The 16,292-nt window shown below is 41.2% G+C and overlaps 1 protein-coding gene across 2 annotated transcripts in view; it reads left to right on the top strand.

Annotated features, from left to right (window-relative positions):
- The window catches only part of LOC112907541 (uncharacterized), a 28,818-nt gene that overhangs the window by 6,841 nt on the left and 5,685 nt on the right, over positions 1-16,292 (top strand). Inside the window, exons 1-2 of one of the 2 annotated variants that reach the window (XM_025982762.2) lie at positions 330-448; positions 8,049-8,113. In XM_025982762.2, coding sequence (XP_025838547.1) covers positions 8,069-8,113 — 45 coding nt within the window. In that variant the 5' untranslated portion in view covers positions 330-448; positions 8,049-8,068. Of the gene's footprint in view, positions 1-329; positions 449-8,048; positions 8,114-16,292 lie in introns of those variants that run through there. The other variant, XM_025982763.2, reaches the window with a different exon arrangement.

Raw genomic sequence — 16,292 nt, 5'->3', positions numbered from 1 at the left:
GTCGGCCGTCTTCGCAGCGCAAGGGCTCCCGGGAGTTGTAGTTCTCGCCCGGTCTGCGCAGGCGCACTTTCACACAGCGGTCTTCGGGCTGCTGTTTTGTAGGGTGGTTGGCTTTAATGGGAGGACAGTCAGCCCCAGGATCTGTCTCCGAGGCCGCGCTCCGCGCCCGCGGGTTCCAGGCCACTGAGCCCGACGCCAGCCTGAGTGTGTGGGGCGCACGTGATGGGGCGTGAGCTCAGCCCCCGACCTTGGTGGGGGCGCAAGGGGCTCCGCAGGCGTGACCGTGGCCGCGCAGCGGGGAGTGCGAGCGCCTCCCCCCGGGGCCCCTCTACAGGCTGCCCCTGAGCCCCCAGCAGCAGGACCGCGCCCCTGGGCCTGGCCTGGGGCCCGGGAGGCTGCAGAGCCGCGCACGGCCGGGGGAACGCTGCCCCGAAGCCCTGGGAGACAGGTACAGCGTCATCTCTGTCTGTGGATGGGTATTGGAAGAGACGAAGGTGAATTTTCCTGCTGTGACATTCCATACGGAAAACCCAGAGATGAGAGCCGTATGAATGCTGATGAATCTCCCCTGCCCGAAGTTAAGCAAAGGAGTAACACAAAATGCTTACGTTTATACCAAGGTCAAACACTGGCAAAATGTGAACTATGGTTTAAGGGAGCGGAGGTGTGATAAAACTGTAAAGTTAAGCAAGGACAATATTACTGTAAAAGCTAGAAGCGCGTTTAGCTGGGGGTGGTGGTGGTGGTGTAGGGAGATGGAGAGAGAGATAAAAGAAATAGATAAGGGCAGGGGCTATTTCCCGCGACACCGTTAGTATTCACGTTGTGACCTGTGTCCAGAATTCTGTGGATGGTCTCTTAATACTGTCCGTTCCGGGTGAGGTTCCTGCACGCCCTGGATTTGTGTTTCACCATCAAACAATTTTATTTATTTTTATTTATTTTTATTTTTACTTATTTATGATAGTCACACAGAGAGGAAGAGGCAGAGACATAGGCAGAGCGCGACGTGCGATTCGATCCCGGGTCTCCAGGATCGCGCCCTGGGCCAAAGGCAGGCGCCAAACTGCTGTCCCACCCAGGGATCCCCCATCAAACAATTTTAAAGATAACCACACATGCATTAGGACCGCTATTACCAAACAAACAAAAACAAAAAAACAAAACAAAACAAAACAAAACGCGTTAGTGTGGATGTGGAGAAGTTGGAACCTTTGCCCTTGGTGAGAATGTAAAATGGTGCAGCCACTGTGGAGAGCAGTATGGAAATTCTTTAACTTTTACTTAAGAAATGAAAACTAGAACCACCATGTAATCTCTGGGTATATCCAAAGAATTGAAAGCAGGATCTGAAAAGAGATTATTTGCAGACCACGTTTATAGCAGGAGCAGTCCCAATAGCCAGGAGGTGGAAGCAACCCAAGTATCTAACCACAAATGGATGGATAAACAAACTGGTCTATCCGTACAATGCAATATGGCATTAAGCCTTAAAAAAGGAAGTTTGGACACATGGTACAACATGGATGAAGCTCGAAGACATTATGCTAACTGAAATAAGCCCTGCCTCAAAATAAGAGACACTGTATGATTCCACTTCTATTAGGTCCCTAAAGTAGTCAAATTCATAGACAGTGGAATGGTGGTTGTCGGGGGCTTGGAGGAGGGGGTGTGGGAAACTGTTGTTTAAGGGATGCAGAGTTTCAATTTTGCAAGATGAGAAAGTTCAGAAGATGGGTTGCACAACAATGTGAATATACTTAACAGTACTGAACTGTATACTTAGCAATGGTTAAAATGGTGAATTTTTTTGGTTATGTGTATCTTTACCACAATTCTAAAAAAATTTAAAGAATTTTTTAGGGTGATCAATAGTTGATCAATAGTGTGATCAAAAGTTGAAAATACTCGGGGAGTCCACAGAACACTGAGTCACCTGGCCCTTTACATGCCCTGATGGGCCTCCTTTCTTGAGTTGGGGTTCTGATGGGCTCCCCTGGTGCAGGAAGATCATCTCTGAAAAGCTTGTTCCTAAAACCCCTGCCTTGGGGTTTCTCTTCCTTCTGCCCGGAGGCTTGAGTTAGGAGCTCAGGGTCAGAGTTCTTCCAGGTATTTGGAGCAATGGTCCCAAGCCTGGATGATAACAGGACACCACATATCCATCCATCCATTCCCTGAGCACTTGTATGGGGCACTGTGCTGGGGACCTGCCCTCAGGACTGTGGTCCTGAATGACCAATGGGAGGAGTGGCTGGCTCTGGGCGTGGCCGTAGGGGACCCACAGCAGAGGGAATAGCATGTGCATATCCAAAGACAGTGACAAAGTCTGGGTAACTACATAGGTCATGGGGAGGTGGTCTCATGAGTCATGCTGAGACTATCTCTGCTTTTTTGTAAAGAATTATCCAATACAAGCAATGTACAGGTGCAGGGGAAGTGTTGGGAAATCCAAACAAGCACAATATGCAGTAACCCGCCAAGTCCTAGAGAGAGCTCCTCTTAACTTTTTAGCAAACATTCTTGTGGGCTCTCCCAGTCATAGTATGCTAATTATCTCAATGATTATGTAATATAATACTTTCAAATTGGTAAGTCCCCTGGAATATTCACATAGGAACAATACCAAGCAAAGATCTAAAATGATCTCAGACGTCAGATTGATAGCCAAAAATTTGGAAGTATTATTTCTCCCTATTAAGACCTTTTTTTAAATTTTTTTTTAATTTTTTTTTTTTAATAAGACCTTCTTGTCCCACTTTCCACAACCATCCTATTCCTCTTTTTTGCCTTTGAACTCCTCGGAAAGGTTGTTTATGTCTGCTGTGCCTAACTTCTCTCCTCCGGGTCTATCCTGAAGCTGCTCCAAGCAGGCTTCTACAAGAGTGCCACAACTCTCCTTGTCAGATGCACCAGAGAATTCTATGTTGCTTGATCCGTCCATCAGCACTGTCTTGCCTTGGCTGTGGGACAGCGCCCCTCCTGGTTTTCCTCCCGCCTCTCCAGGAATGCCTTGGTCTCCACTGCTGGACCCTCATCTCCCCCTGAGATGAGAGACCTCTCTCCCCAAGACTGGAGGGCCTCAGGGCTGGATCATGAGAAGCCTCCCATCTTTTCTAACTACACTCACTTTGAAGAAACCTTATCGAGCCTTGTGGTTTTCACTGGCACCCATGTGCTGCTGATGCTCAAATTTATGTCTTCTGCTTAGATTCCTGCTTGCAGCTTCAGGCTCACTACCTGACTGCCCACTTGGCTTGTCCATTTGGATGTCTAATACCCCCTGGAACTTATCATGTCTAAAAGGACTGATTCCTGCTCTCTGCACAGACCTCCTCTTCCCTCTGCACTCTTTCCCATCTTAACACATGATCGTTTCCTACTTCCAGCCTGTCAGTCCAAAAACCTTTACTTCTTGACTCTGCCTTTTGTTGTTGTTGTTACATCCCACATTCGATTCATTCACAAACACTATCACAAACTCTTTCTTCACAACGTGTCCAGACTCTGCCCCTTCTCAGCTTCTCCCCTGGACACCTTCTCTCCCTGAATTGTTGGCGTAACCCCTCCCTGGTCTCCTTGCTTCTACTGGTTCTGCCCTTAGCAACCAGATGATCCTGTTCCAGAATGAGCCTTACCATGGCCTGGGAGGTCCTGTGCCTTCTGGTCTTCAGTTCTGAGTTCCAAGCTCATCTGTCACTCCCTCCCTCATTCTTTTCTGGCCACAGTGGCCTCTTTTCTGTATCTGGAACTCACTAGGCATGCTTTCACTTGATAGTCCCTCTGCCAGGAATGCTTTTCCTCCAGATACCCACGTACCTATGTGGTTTGTCTTGTCGCTTAAAAAAAAAGAGATTTATTTATTTTAGAAAGAAAGAGGAAGCATGAATGGGGGTAGGGGCAGAGGCAGAGGTCTGGGCCTGGCATACAGTAGGCCCACAGGCAGAGGCAACAGCAATCTCAAGCAGACTCCACACTGAGTGCAGAGCTTGCCTCGATGCTTGAGCCCACGATCCTGAGATCATGACCTGAGCCAAAACCAAGAGTCAGATGCTTAACCCACTGAGCCACCCAGGCTCCCCATGGAGCTAGTTTCTTTTTAATCAACTTTTTGTCATATAACTTAGATACAATAAAATGGGGTGGCATGGAATGTGGTATATAAATCTGTTCATCTACCACCCAATTTAAGACAGGGAATATTTTTAACCTCCCAGGAAGTTCCTTTATGCCTCTCTCTATTCAATTCCTAGTGTTCCTCACCTCAAGCAACTACCGGGCTGATTTCTGTTGTCATAGAACTTGCTTTAGAACTTCATGGATTGTGTGTCAACTATTCTTCAATTAAAAAGAGAGAGAGAAAGGGGATCCCTGTGTGGCTCAGCGGTTAAGCGTCTGCCTTCGGCTCAAGGTGTGATTCCTGAGTCCCAGAATCGAGTCCCGCATCAGGCTCCCTGCTTCTCCCTCTGCCCGTGTCTCTGCTTCTCTGTGTGTGTCTCTCATGAATAAATAAATAAAATCTTTTAAAAAGAGAGAGAGAGAAAGGAAAGAAAAAAGAAAGCAAAGTTCATGAAATTCAGGCATATTATATGTACCATTTTTCATCTGGCTTTTAAAATTTTTTCATTGAACTAAATGTCTCTCAGATTCTTCCATAGTACATGTGTATTAGCTCATTCATTTTTATTTCTCTGTGTTACTCCTTGTATGAACATACCACAATTTATATATTTGTTCACTTGTCAGTGGGCATTTGAGTAGCTTCTAGTTTTTAGCTTCTATGAGTAAAGCTGCTGAGGTTATTTGCATACAAGCCTTTCTGTGGACATATATTTTATTTCTCTTGGGCAAACACCTAGAAAACTGGAATAGCTACTGGCTCATAGGATAGGCATATGTTTAACTTTGTAAAAAAAAAAAACTCTGAAACTTCTAAAGTGTCCGATTCACTTTACATTCCTGCTAACAATGTGCAGGAGTTATGTTTGCTCCAGGTCTTTGCCAACACTTAGTATTGTCAGTCTTTTTAATCTTAGCCCTTCTAATGGTATGGTGCTGACTCACGATGTCTGTCATCTGGATTTTCCTGATAGCTAATGATGGTGAGCATATTTTCATATGCTTATTATCATTTTTATATCTCATTTTATGAAGGCCTAAGTCCTTTGCCCATTTTTGGTTAGATTGGTTGATCTCTTGTTTTTGATCTATAAGAACTCAGTCTATATTCTAGATATAAGACCTTTATCGTATATGTGTATATGTGTGTATATGTATGTGTCATCATGTATATGTTATGTATGTGTTATATTTGTATTTATATATGTGTTCTGTCTGCATTACCATATGTATAGTGAATATTTTCTTACCATCTGTGGCTCGCTGTCTCAAGGACCCCCAGGGCCACTCTCAGGCTTGATGTTTCACTAGAAGGGCTTTCATAGGACTCAAAAGTCTCATGGTTAGTGTCTATCACACCAAAAGAATGCACAGTAAAATCAGCACAAGGAAAATGTGCATGGGGCAAAGTCTAGAAGAAACCATGCACAACCTTCCACATGTCCTCTCCCAGTGGAGTGGCAAGGGATGTATCTAATTTCCCCAGGAGTGAAGTGTGACATGTGCGAAGTATCACCAACCATGGAAACTTACCCAAGTTTGGGTATCCAGTGTTTATATTGGAGGTCAGCCATGTAGGCATATGGCGCTGCATGGCTGACCTCAGTTACTAAAGATCCAGACCCTTAGATGGGAAGTTTAGGTGTTCACTATGAATCACAGTGTTAGTGTAAGCTATCTGGACAATCTGGCACACGATGGTTCAAGGCCTTAGGCTTGCAAAAACCTCTTCTTATCCAACAGAACATTCTAGGAGCTCGGTGCCCAGGAGCTATCCAGGGGCCAGTTCTGAAAACATGCCTTTCTGAGGAATGTATAGGGCATGAGCAGACACATAGAGTTAACCCTTCCCTACATGCTTGCCTTTTTATTATCTTTTTTTTTTTAAGATTTTTTTTATTTATTTATTCATGATAGAGAGAGAGAGAGAGGCAGAGACACAGGCAGAGGGAGAAGCAGGCTCCATGCACCGGGAGCCTGACATGAGATTCGATCCCGGGTCTCCAGGATCGCGCCCTGGGCCAAAGGCAGGCGCTAAACCGCTGCGCCACCCAGGGATCCCGCCTTTTTATTATCTTAATGATATCTTTTTTTTTTCTTAATGATATCTTTTTAAAAAAGATTTTATCCATTTATTCATGAGAGACACAGAGAGAGAGAGAGAGGCAGAGACACAGGCAGAGGGAGAAGCAGGCTCCGTGCAGGGAGCCCGATGCAGGTCTCGATCCTGGGACTCCAGGATCACACCCTGGGCCAAAGACAGGCGCTAAACCGCTGAGCCACCCAGGGAGCCCCAATGATGTCTTTTATAGAGCAGACATTTTTTTAATTTTGGCGAAGTCCAATTTATCAATTTTAATAGTTAGTAATTTTTTTGTTCTAGTTAAGAATTCTTTGCCTACCATTAGGTAACAATGATTTCCTCCTATATTTTCTTCTGGAGACAATATAGTTTTAGCTTTTCTACAATATTATTCAAATTAATTTTTTGTATGTAGTGAAGTAGAGGTTAAGAGTAGTCTTTTCCCCTGACCGTCATATCAGTAAGTATCCAACCAGGAGATAGAAACTGCATAGTAATATGAACAGGAAAAGTGTAGTATAAAACATTTTTACAAAAAAAATTTTTTTTACTATGGTCTGGGATTGGAGTATTAAGGTTAGTAAGAAATAGGAAGACTCTCACATGCTATGACCTTGCTTATTTATTCATTTTTAAAGTATTGTGGATTTCTTAGGTTTTTCTATGGAGAAAATCATGCTGACTGCAAATACAGTTTTTCTTCTCTCTTACTATCTGTGGTTTTATTTCTTTTTTCATGTTTTATTTCACTGACTAGGATTTCAAGTACAATGTAAAATAAAAATGATGAGAACAGACATCCTTGCCTAGTTCCCAATATCAGGGTAAAAACATTGAATGTGTCATTATTTATTATGATGTGAATTGTAGGTACTATTTGTAGATGCCATTTATCAATGGAGTAAGTTCATTACTGGTTTGCTGAACATCTTTTTTTAAAGGTTTTATTTATTTATTCATGATAGTCACACACAGAGAGAGAGAGAGGCAGAGACAGGCAGAGGGAGAAGCAGGCTCCATGCACCGGGAGCCCGACGTGGGATTCGATCCCGGGTCTCCAGGATCGCGCCCCGGGCCAAAGGCAGGCGCCAAACCGCTGCGCCACCCAGGGATCCCGGTTTGCTGAACATTTTAATCATGAACTAGTGTAGAATTTTATCTAATGAATTTTTGCATCTATTAAGATATTTTGATTTTTCCCTTCATTCTCTTAATATGATCTTAATGTGATTAATTACATAAAATTCCTAATGTTAAACCAACTATTTTTTTCCTAGGATAAACTGCTGGAAAATATACACACACATACACCCACACATGCACACTCATACATGCATATACTTTAAATTTGCTGATCTGTGGTAAGGATTTTTGTATCTGTCTTCCTGATATTGGTCTTTGTCTTATAATTATTTGTCAAGTTTGGATAGCAAGATTGTGTTGGCCTCTAAAAGGAGTTAGGAAGCATTCCCTTTTTCTTTTTCAATTTTCTGAGAGTTTGTGTATTTTGCCTTTAAATGTTGGATATCAGTCATTCATCATTGAAAACCACTTGGGCTTGGAATTTTCTTTATGAGAGGAGCCAGTCCTGAGAGAGAAGTGTTCCATACTGTCAATGCCTCATAGAGGTCAGAAAAGGCAAGAAACACAAGGGAAAAACCACATTCTTTCTTCACAGTATAGAGCTATACCTATATAGGGTATGTACGGGTCGTGTCCCTTGTGCCCCTGTTGGGGGTTGGGGGAGAGGTAAGCAGTCCTCTCTAGACAGCTCTGAGCCCTACAGGAGGAGGCACTCATGCGTGTTCTCTCTCTCTTCTCTTCTCTGTCTCTCTCTCTCTCTCTCCAGCTCTTCCTAGAGAAGAGGACATGGCCAAGACACAAGTAATGCTGAGGACTTTGCTTTCTTTGCAGGTAGGAGTTGGGGAGGGTGTGTTTATTCTTTCATGAATTGACTGCTCTGACTTTTGCATGTTTATTCATTGGGGTTGTAACGTTTATTTAAAACCCAGTTCTGTGAATTTTTTGAGTAATTAAATTTTTGGATAAGTAATATGTATAAATAATTGAGAATTCAAACATACCAAAGGGTGAACAGAGAAATGCAAGTCTCCTACTTTTGCCCCCAGCCCTTCAGTTTTCCTCTCTAGACAACCTCATTTGTATCCTTTTAGAGATAATTTATTTATACATATGCAGTCATTTGAATTTGTATCCTTAATCTATTTCCTTTTTATCCAAGTGGTAGATGCTATACACACAGGTTATCACTTTGCTTTTTTCTAGTGTGGTAAGATATATATAACATAAAATTTGCCATTTTAACCATTTTTTAGCATGCACTCCAATGTGAATTAATTATATTCACAGTATTGTACACTCATTGCCAATTATCACCACCAACCAGTTATCATCAAGCCAAACAGAACCTATATGAACTAAGAAATAGACGTGCCTGGATGGCTCAGTCTATTGAGCATCTGACTCTTGGTTTTGGCTCAGGTCATGTTCTCAGGGTCATGGGATCAAGCCCTGCGTTGGGCTCTGTGCTTAGTATGGAGTCGGCTTGAGATTCTCTCTCCCTTTCCCCCACCCCTCACTCACTCTAAACAAACAAATAAATAAAATATTTATAAAAATGAATACACTAAGAAATATTTCCTCACTATTAACATATATGTTGTAGTTTATATCAGAATTTAACTCCTTTTAATGGTGGAATAATATTTCATTGTATGCATATACTCCATCTGTTTATCCAGTCATCTGTTAATGGACACTTGAACCGTTTCTACTTGTTAGCTATTGTGAATTATGGTGTTGTGAACATTGGTGTACAGATATCTGTCTGAATCCTTGTTTCCCATTCTTTGAGGCATATACCTAAGAGTAGAATTGCTGGAGCATATGGTAATTCTATGTTTAACCTTTTTAGAAAGCACCAAACTTCCACAGCAACTGTACCATTATACATTCTTACCAACTGTGTATAAAAATTTCGGTTTCTCCATGTGTCACCAACACTTGGTATTTTTTGTTGCTTTTATTATAACCATCCTGGCAGATGTGAAGTAAAATTTCATTGTGGTTTTGTTTTGTTTTTGTTTTTGTTTTTCATTGTGGTGTTTTTTTTTTTATGATAGTCACAGAGAGAGAGAGAGGCAGAGACACAGGCAGAGGGAGAAGCAGGCTCCATGCACCGGGAGCCCAACGTGGGATTCGATCCCGGGTCTCCAGGATCGCGCCCTGGGCCAAAGGCAGGCGCTAAACCGCTGCGCCACCCAGGGATCCCTTCATTGTGGTTTTGATATGCATTTCCCTAACAACAAATGATGTTGAGCATCTTTTTGTGTATTATTGGCCATATACATACTATACATACTATATACACACATATATATTCTTTGGAGAAATGTCTATTTAAGTTTCTTGTCCATTTTTATTTTTAAAGATTTTATTATTTGTTTTAGAGAGAGAATGTGTATGAGTGGAGGAGTGGCATAGGGAGAAGGAGAGATAAACTCCCAAGCAGACTCCACACTGAGGACCCTGAGATCATGACCTGAGCTGAAATCAAGAGTCAGATGCTTAACTGACTGAGCCACTCAGGGGCCCCTGTTGATTTTTAACTTGGGATTTTTTTGGTGGTTGTTGATTTGTACATGTTCTTTACATATTGTAGATATTAAGTACTTACTACATATAGGATTTGCAAATATTTTCTCCCATTCTGTGGATTGCCTTTTTGCTCTCCTGATAGTATCCTTTGATACACAGAACTTTCAAATTTTGGTGAAGTCCAGTTTATTTATTTTTTAATCTTATTGCCTGTGCTTCCAATATAATACTTAAGAAACCATTGCCAAATCCATAGTCATGAAGATTCGCCTTTATGTTTTCTTCTGAACTTTATCATTTTAGCTCTTAAATTTATGTCTTTCGTTCACTTTATGTTAATATTTATATAGCGTAAGGTAAGGGTCTGTCTTCATTCTTTTGCACATGGATATCCAGTTTTTCCTGCACTACCTGTTGAAAAGATTGGTCTTTTCCCATTGAACAGTACTGACACCTTTGTGAAAAATCAATTGGCCATAAAGGTGAGAGTTTATTTCTGGGCCATCAGTGCCATTCCATTAGTTTAAATGTCTGTCCTTATACTAGTACCACACTGTTTTGATCTCTCCCGTTGTGTAATACTTTTCAAAATCAGGAAATGTGAGTCCTCCAACTTTTTCTTTTTTAAGAGATTTTATTTATTTATTCATGAGAGACACAGAGTGAGGCAGAGACATAGGGAGAGGGAGAGGCAGGCTCCCTGTGGGGGGAGCTTGATGTGGGACTCAATCCCAGAACTCTGGGATTACGACCTGACCTTAAAGGCAGGTGCTCAACCACTGAGCCACCTGGGTGCTCTTGTTCTTTCTCAAGGTTGTTTTAGTTATTCTGGTCTTCTTGCGATTCTGTATGCATTTTAGGAGAGGTTTTTCCATTTTTTCAAAAACATCATTGGGATTTTGAGAGGGATTGCATTGAATCTTATATTACTTTCGGTGATATACACATCTTAGTGATATTAAATCTTCCAATCCATGAGAACAAGATGTCTTTCAGTTTCTTTTGGTCTTCTTTAATTTCTTTCAGCAGTATTTTGCAGTTTTCAGTGTACAAGTCCTATACCCCTTTGGTTAAATTTATTCCTAAGTGATTCTTTGATGTTATTATAAATGGAATGACTTTTCTTTTTTTATTTTCTTTTTTTAAAAGATTTTATTTATTTATTCATGAGAGACACAGAGAGAAGGCAGAGACATAGGCAGATGGAGAAGCAGGCTCCATGCAGGAAGCCCAATTTGGGACTCCATCCCAGAACTCCAGGATCATGTCCTGAGCCAAAGGCAAATGCTCAACTGCTGAGCCACCCAGGCATCCCTGGAATCATTTTTCTTAATTTCTTTTGCATATTTTTCATGATGGTATGTTCAGATACAACTATTTTTTCTTTTTTAGAAAGTTAACTTATTTAAAAAAAAGGAAAGAAAGTTAATTTAGTTAGGGGCACTTGGGTGGCTCAATTGGCTAAGCGGCCAACTCTTGATTTTGGCTCAGGTCATGATCTCAGGGTCCTGGGATTGACCCGGCTCCAGGCTCAGTGGCGAGACTGCTTGAGATTCTCTTCCTCTCCCTCTGCCCCTACCCCCACCCACACTCATATGCACACACACATGCTCTCTCTCTCTCTCTCTCTCTCTCTCAAATAAAAAAAAATTTTTTTAAAAGAAAGTTAAACTAAAACCTAAAATGAACAGTTCATCCATTTCTCCCACCCCTCCCCACCCACCTCTGGCAACTGCTGACTTGTTCTTTGTATCTATAAGCTTGGTTTTTTTTTAAAATTTGTTTTCCACATATAAGACAGATAATTTGGTATTTGTTTCTTCCTAACTTATTTCGCCTACCATAATTCCCTCCAGATCCGTCCATGCTGTCATGAATGGCATTGTGTGGATTTTTTTATGGCTGAGGAATATTCTGTTGAATATATGCACTACATCTTTATCCATTCATCTATTGGTGGACACTTAGATTGCTTATGTATATTGGCTGTTGTAGATAATGGTGCAGTGGACACAGGGGTATAGATACCTTTTTGAGCTAATGCTTTCGTTTTATTTGGATAACTACCCAGAAGTGGAATCACTGTATCCTATGGTAGTTCTACTTTTAACTTTTTGAGAAACCTCCATACTGTTTTCCACAATGGCTGCACCTATTTACATTCCCATTAACAGTGCACAAGGGTTCCCTTTTCTCCACATCCTCCACCCAAACTTGTTATTTCTAGTTTTTTTTTTACAATAGCCATTCTAATATTTGTGAGGTGATAGATCCTTGTGGTCTTGATTTGCATTTTCCTGATGATTAGTTATATAGAGCATCTTTTCATGTATCTGTTGGCCATCTATATGGTTTTGGAAAAAAGTCTACTCAGATTTTCTTTCTTTTTTTAATTTTTATTTATTTATGATAGTCACACAGAAAGAGAGAGAGAGAGGCAGAGACACAGGCAGAGGGAGAAGCAGGCTCCATGCACCGGGAGCCCGATGTGGGATTCGATCCCGGGTCTCCAGGATCGCGCCCTGGGCCAAAGGCAGGCGCCAAACCGCTGCGCCACCCAGAGATCCCTACTCAGATTTTCTACCCATATTTTAATCTGATTATTTGGTTTTTGTTTTTTTTTTTTTTACTATTGAATTGAATGAGTTCCTTTTTTTTTTTGAATGAGTTCTTTACATATTTTGGATATTAGTCCCTTATCAAATATATATTTGCAAATATTTTCTCCCATTCTGTAGGTTGCATTTTCATTTTGTTGATGCTTTCCTTTGCTATACAGAATTTCTTTACTCTGATGTAGCCCCACCTGTTTATTTTTGCTTTTGTAATTTTTGCTTTTGGTGTCAGATTCAAATGTTTTCTTCTAGGAGTATTAGGGTTTCAGGTGTTAATTCAAGTCCTTAATACATTTTTAGTTAACTTTTGTGTTATGAAGTAAGATGGTGATTCAATTTCATTCTTTTGTGTGTGGCTATCCAGTTTTCTCAGCACCATTTATTACAGACTGTCCTTTCTCCCATTGTATTTTCTTGGTCCCTTTGTCATAAATTTATTGACCATATATGCATAGGTTTATTTCTGCTTATATTCTGTTCCACTGATCTATTTGTCTGTTTTTATGCCAATACCATACTGTTTTAATTACTGTAGCTTTTTTGTTTGTTTTGTTTTTGTAATATAGTTTGAAATCAAGGAGCACAGTGCCTCTAACCTATTCTTTCTCAACATTGCTTTGACTATTTGGGGTATTTTATGGTGTCATAGAAATTTTAGGATTGTTCTATTTCTGTGAAAATAGAATTTTCACGTTGAAATTTTGATAGGAATTGCATGGAATCTGTATATTGCTTTGGGTGGTATGGCCATTTTAGCAATATTAAATTAAATTATATTCATACAGTCTATGAGCACAAAATATCTTTCCATTTATTTGTGTCTTCTTTAATTTCTTAATGTCTTATAGTTTTCAATACACACATCTTTCACCTCCTTGGTTAAATTTATTCCTAGCTATTTTATTCTTTTTGATGTAATTGTACATGGGATTGTTATCTTAATTTCTCTTACTGATAGTTCATTATTATTTTATAAAAACACAAGAGATTTTTTTGTGTGCTGATCATGCTTCTTAACTGAATTTATTATTTCTAACAGTTTTTTGATGGCATCCTTAGGGTTTTCTATATATAATATCATGCATTTGCAAATAGTAACAGTTTTATTCCTTCCTTTCCAATTTGGATACGTTTTATTTCTTTTTCTTGCCCAGTTGTTCTGGCTAGGACTTCCAGTACTGTGTTGAATAAAGTGATAAGAATGGGCATCCTGGTCTTGTTCCAGATCTTAGAGGAAAGGCTCTTAGCTTTTCAACATTAAATATGATGTTCCCTCTATACCCACTTTGTTGAGTTTTTATGATAAACAGATGTTGAATTTTATCACATGTTTTTTTCTGCATATGAAATAGAACAAATTTTTCTGTGTTAATTTTATATCCTAAAACTATGGTGACTTTTTAAATGAAATCATTAGAGGTTTCTACGTATCAGATCATGTCTCTACAAAGCTTTTAGTTCTTCCTTTCCAATTTGGATACATTTCTTTTTCTTGCCTAATTGCTTTCTCTAGAATGTGTCGATCCCTATAAGAACTTTTTACATAGTAATATCAATCCTTTGAAAATAATAGATACTGCAAATTCCTTTTCCCAATTGGGAAAATTCAACTTTTTTTAGGTTATATAGTTTTGTTTTCAAGTATGCCTCTGGTTTTAGAATGGATCCTGACCTTGGTGTCAACCTTCTCCAAGGTTACTCTTTTCAAAAGGCTGTAACTATTGTGACTATTATAGCTTTAAAAACTAATATATTGGGGGATCCTTGGGTGGCGCAGTGGTTTGGCGCCTGCCTTTGGCCCAGGGCGCGATCCAGGAGACCTGGGATCGAATCCCACGTCGGGCTCCTGGTGCATGGAGCCTGCTTCTCCCTCTGCCTGTGTCTCTGCCTCTCTCTCCCTCTCTCTCTGTGTGACTATCATAAATAAATAAAAATTTAAAAAAAACTAATATATTGGGATCCCTGGGTGGCTCAGCAGTTTAGCGCCTGCCTTTGGCCCAGGGCATGATCCTGGAATCCCAGGATCGAATCCCATATCGGATTCCTTGCATGGAGCCTGCTTCTCCCTCTGCTGCCTGTGTCTCTGCTTCTCTCCCTCTCTCTTTGCCTCTCATTAATAAATAAATAAAAACATTAAAAAAAACTAATATATTTTGGCCTTAAGAATGGCTTGAAGGGGTGCCTGGGTAGCTCAGTTAGTTAGGTATCCAACTCTTGATTTTAGCTTAGATCATGAACTCAGGGTTGTGAGATCAAGCCCCACGTCAGGCTCCATGCTCAGCTTAAGATTCTCTCTTTCCTTCTCCATCTCCCCCTCCCCCACCCCGGCTTGCACTCTCTCTCTCTCTCAAAAAAAAAAAGGTATACAGTGAGTATCTTCTTTTTATTTTTTCCAGATGATTAGCCAGTTGTCAAGTACCATTTTTGAATGATCTGTTTTCCCTTGTTGCCTAAAACGGCCATGTATGCATCTAAATCAGCACCTATTTCCAGGCCATCTAGGCTTCCTGGTTTCATGAATATAATGGATTTTTTAACTCTCAAAGTCTGCTGCCCACATGGGTAGGGATTTTGTTTGAAGAACAGGTGGTTTTTTAAAAACAGTTATTTTGCATATTCATCCTTTCATGACTCATTAATGAAAATCATTTAAAACTATTAATAGGCACTTTTAGCTTTTTACTTTTGCATAATCAGGTTGTGAAATTTTATTACAAATTAAAAATATCTTTAAAAAATTCTCAAGTTGATTAGCTGCAAAAATTCAAAGCCTTCAGTATTTAGTTGAGTTCATTTCTCATTACCGTGATAGCATTGCAGCTTGTAATTGTTGGACAAATTAAACCAGACAAAGGAGAATATGGTGTTTACTTAGGGATTCTCTGACTAGCTTGGGGGGACATACTCTCAGCTTGTGAACAGGGTGCTTTTGTCCCTTTGCCCCCTTGTGTTCTGGGATTGCATGGGTGTCTGCTTCAGTGACTGGAACTCTGAGGTAGCTGCTACCTTGGTCGGATCTCTCAGGCTTTGTCCTCTCACGGCTTTGGTGAGGATGCCCTGCGATAATGTGACTCAGCCCTCAAACCTGGTCTGGCCCCCTGGCCTCTGCTGCCCTGGCCCATGGGCGACATCAGTGGATCTTCTTTGGTGAGGAGGCTCCATTCATGGCAAGGTGGGCACCACCACTTGTAGAATCTCTGTCTCATGGAGAAGAGTCCCCACTGCCCATGGGGTCTCCAGCTGTGGTGATGAACCTACTCCTACCGGAGGAGTTCTGTCTGTGGGGTCTCCAACTCTATGGGGGGAGGGCATGTCCTCCAGTGATGGCCCAGCTTTGCCCTTGACTTCCTCTTTCCCTCTCACTCTGTCATGACAACTTGGGTATTCAGACCTGAAAAATCAACATTGGAAGTTGGAGGCAAAGAGTGGTCCTGAGATCCCAGGAGTGGATAAGCCTAAGGGGACCCCAAAGAGGGGAGGAGAGGGATCTGACGGGGTGTAGGATGGAGGGCTGTCGACCCCAGTCATTTAAGGAGGAGAAAGATGGGGAGGACACTAAACAGGAAGGGCCAGGACAGTGTGCTGCATGTGGGTGGAAGAATAAGAGTGAAGGGCAGCCCTGGTGGTGCAGCAGTTTAGCGCCACCTGCAGCCCGGGGTCTGATCCTGGAGACCTGGGATCGAGTCCCGCGTCAGGCTCCCTATATGGAGTCTGCTTCTCCCTCTGCCTGTGTCTCTCTCTCTCTGTGTCTCTATGAATAAATAAATAAAATATTTTAAAAAAAAGAATAAGAGTGAAGACATACACAGTGGAGACAGTGCCACAAACAAGCTGTCCTTCAGCATCATTCTGCACATCCC

This window comes from Vulpes vulpes, chromosome 10, assembly GCF_048418805.1.
Source record: "Vulpes vulpes isolate BD-2025 chromosome 10, VulVul3, whole genome shotgun sequence".
NCBI classification, from domain to species: domain Eukaryota; kingdom Metazoa; phylum Chordata; class Mammalia; order Carnivora; family Canidae; genus Vulpes; species Vulpes vulpes.
This window is presented reverse-complemented; position numbering and strand designations above follow the sequence as displayed.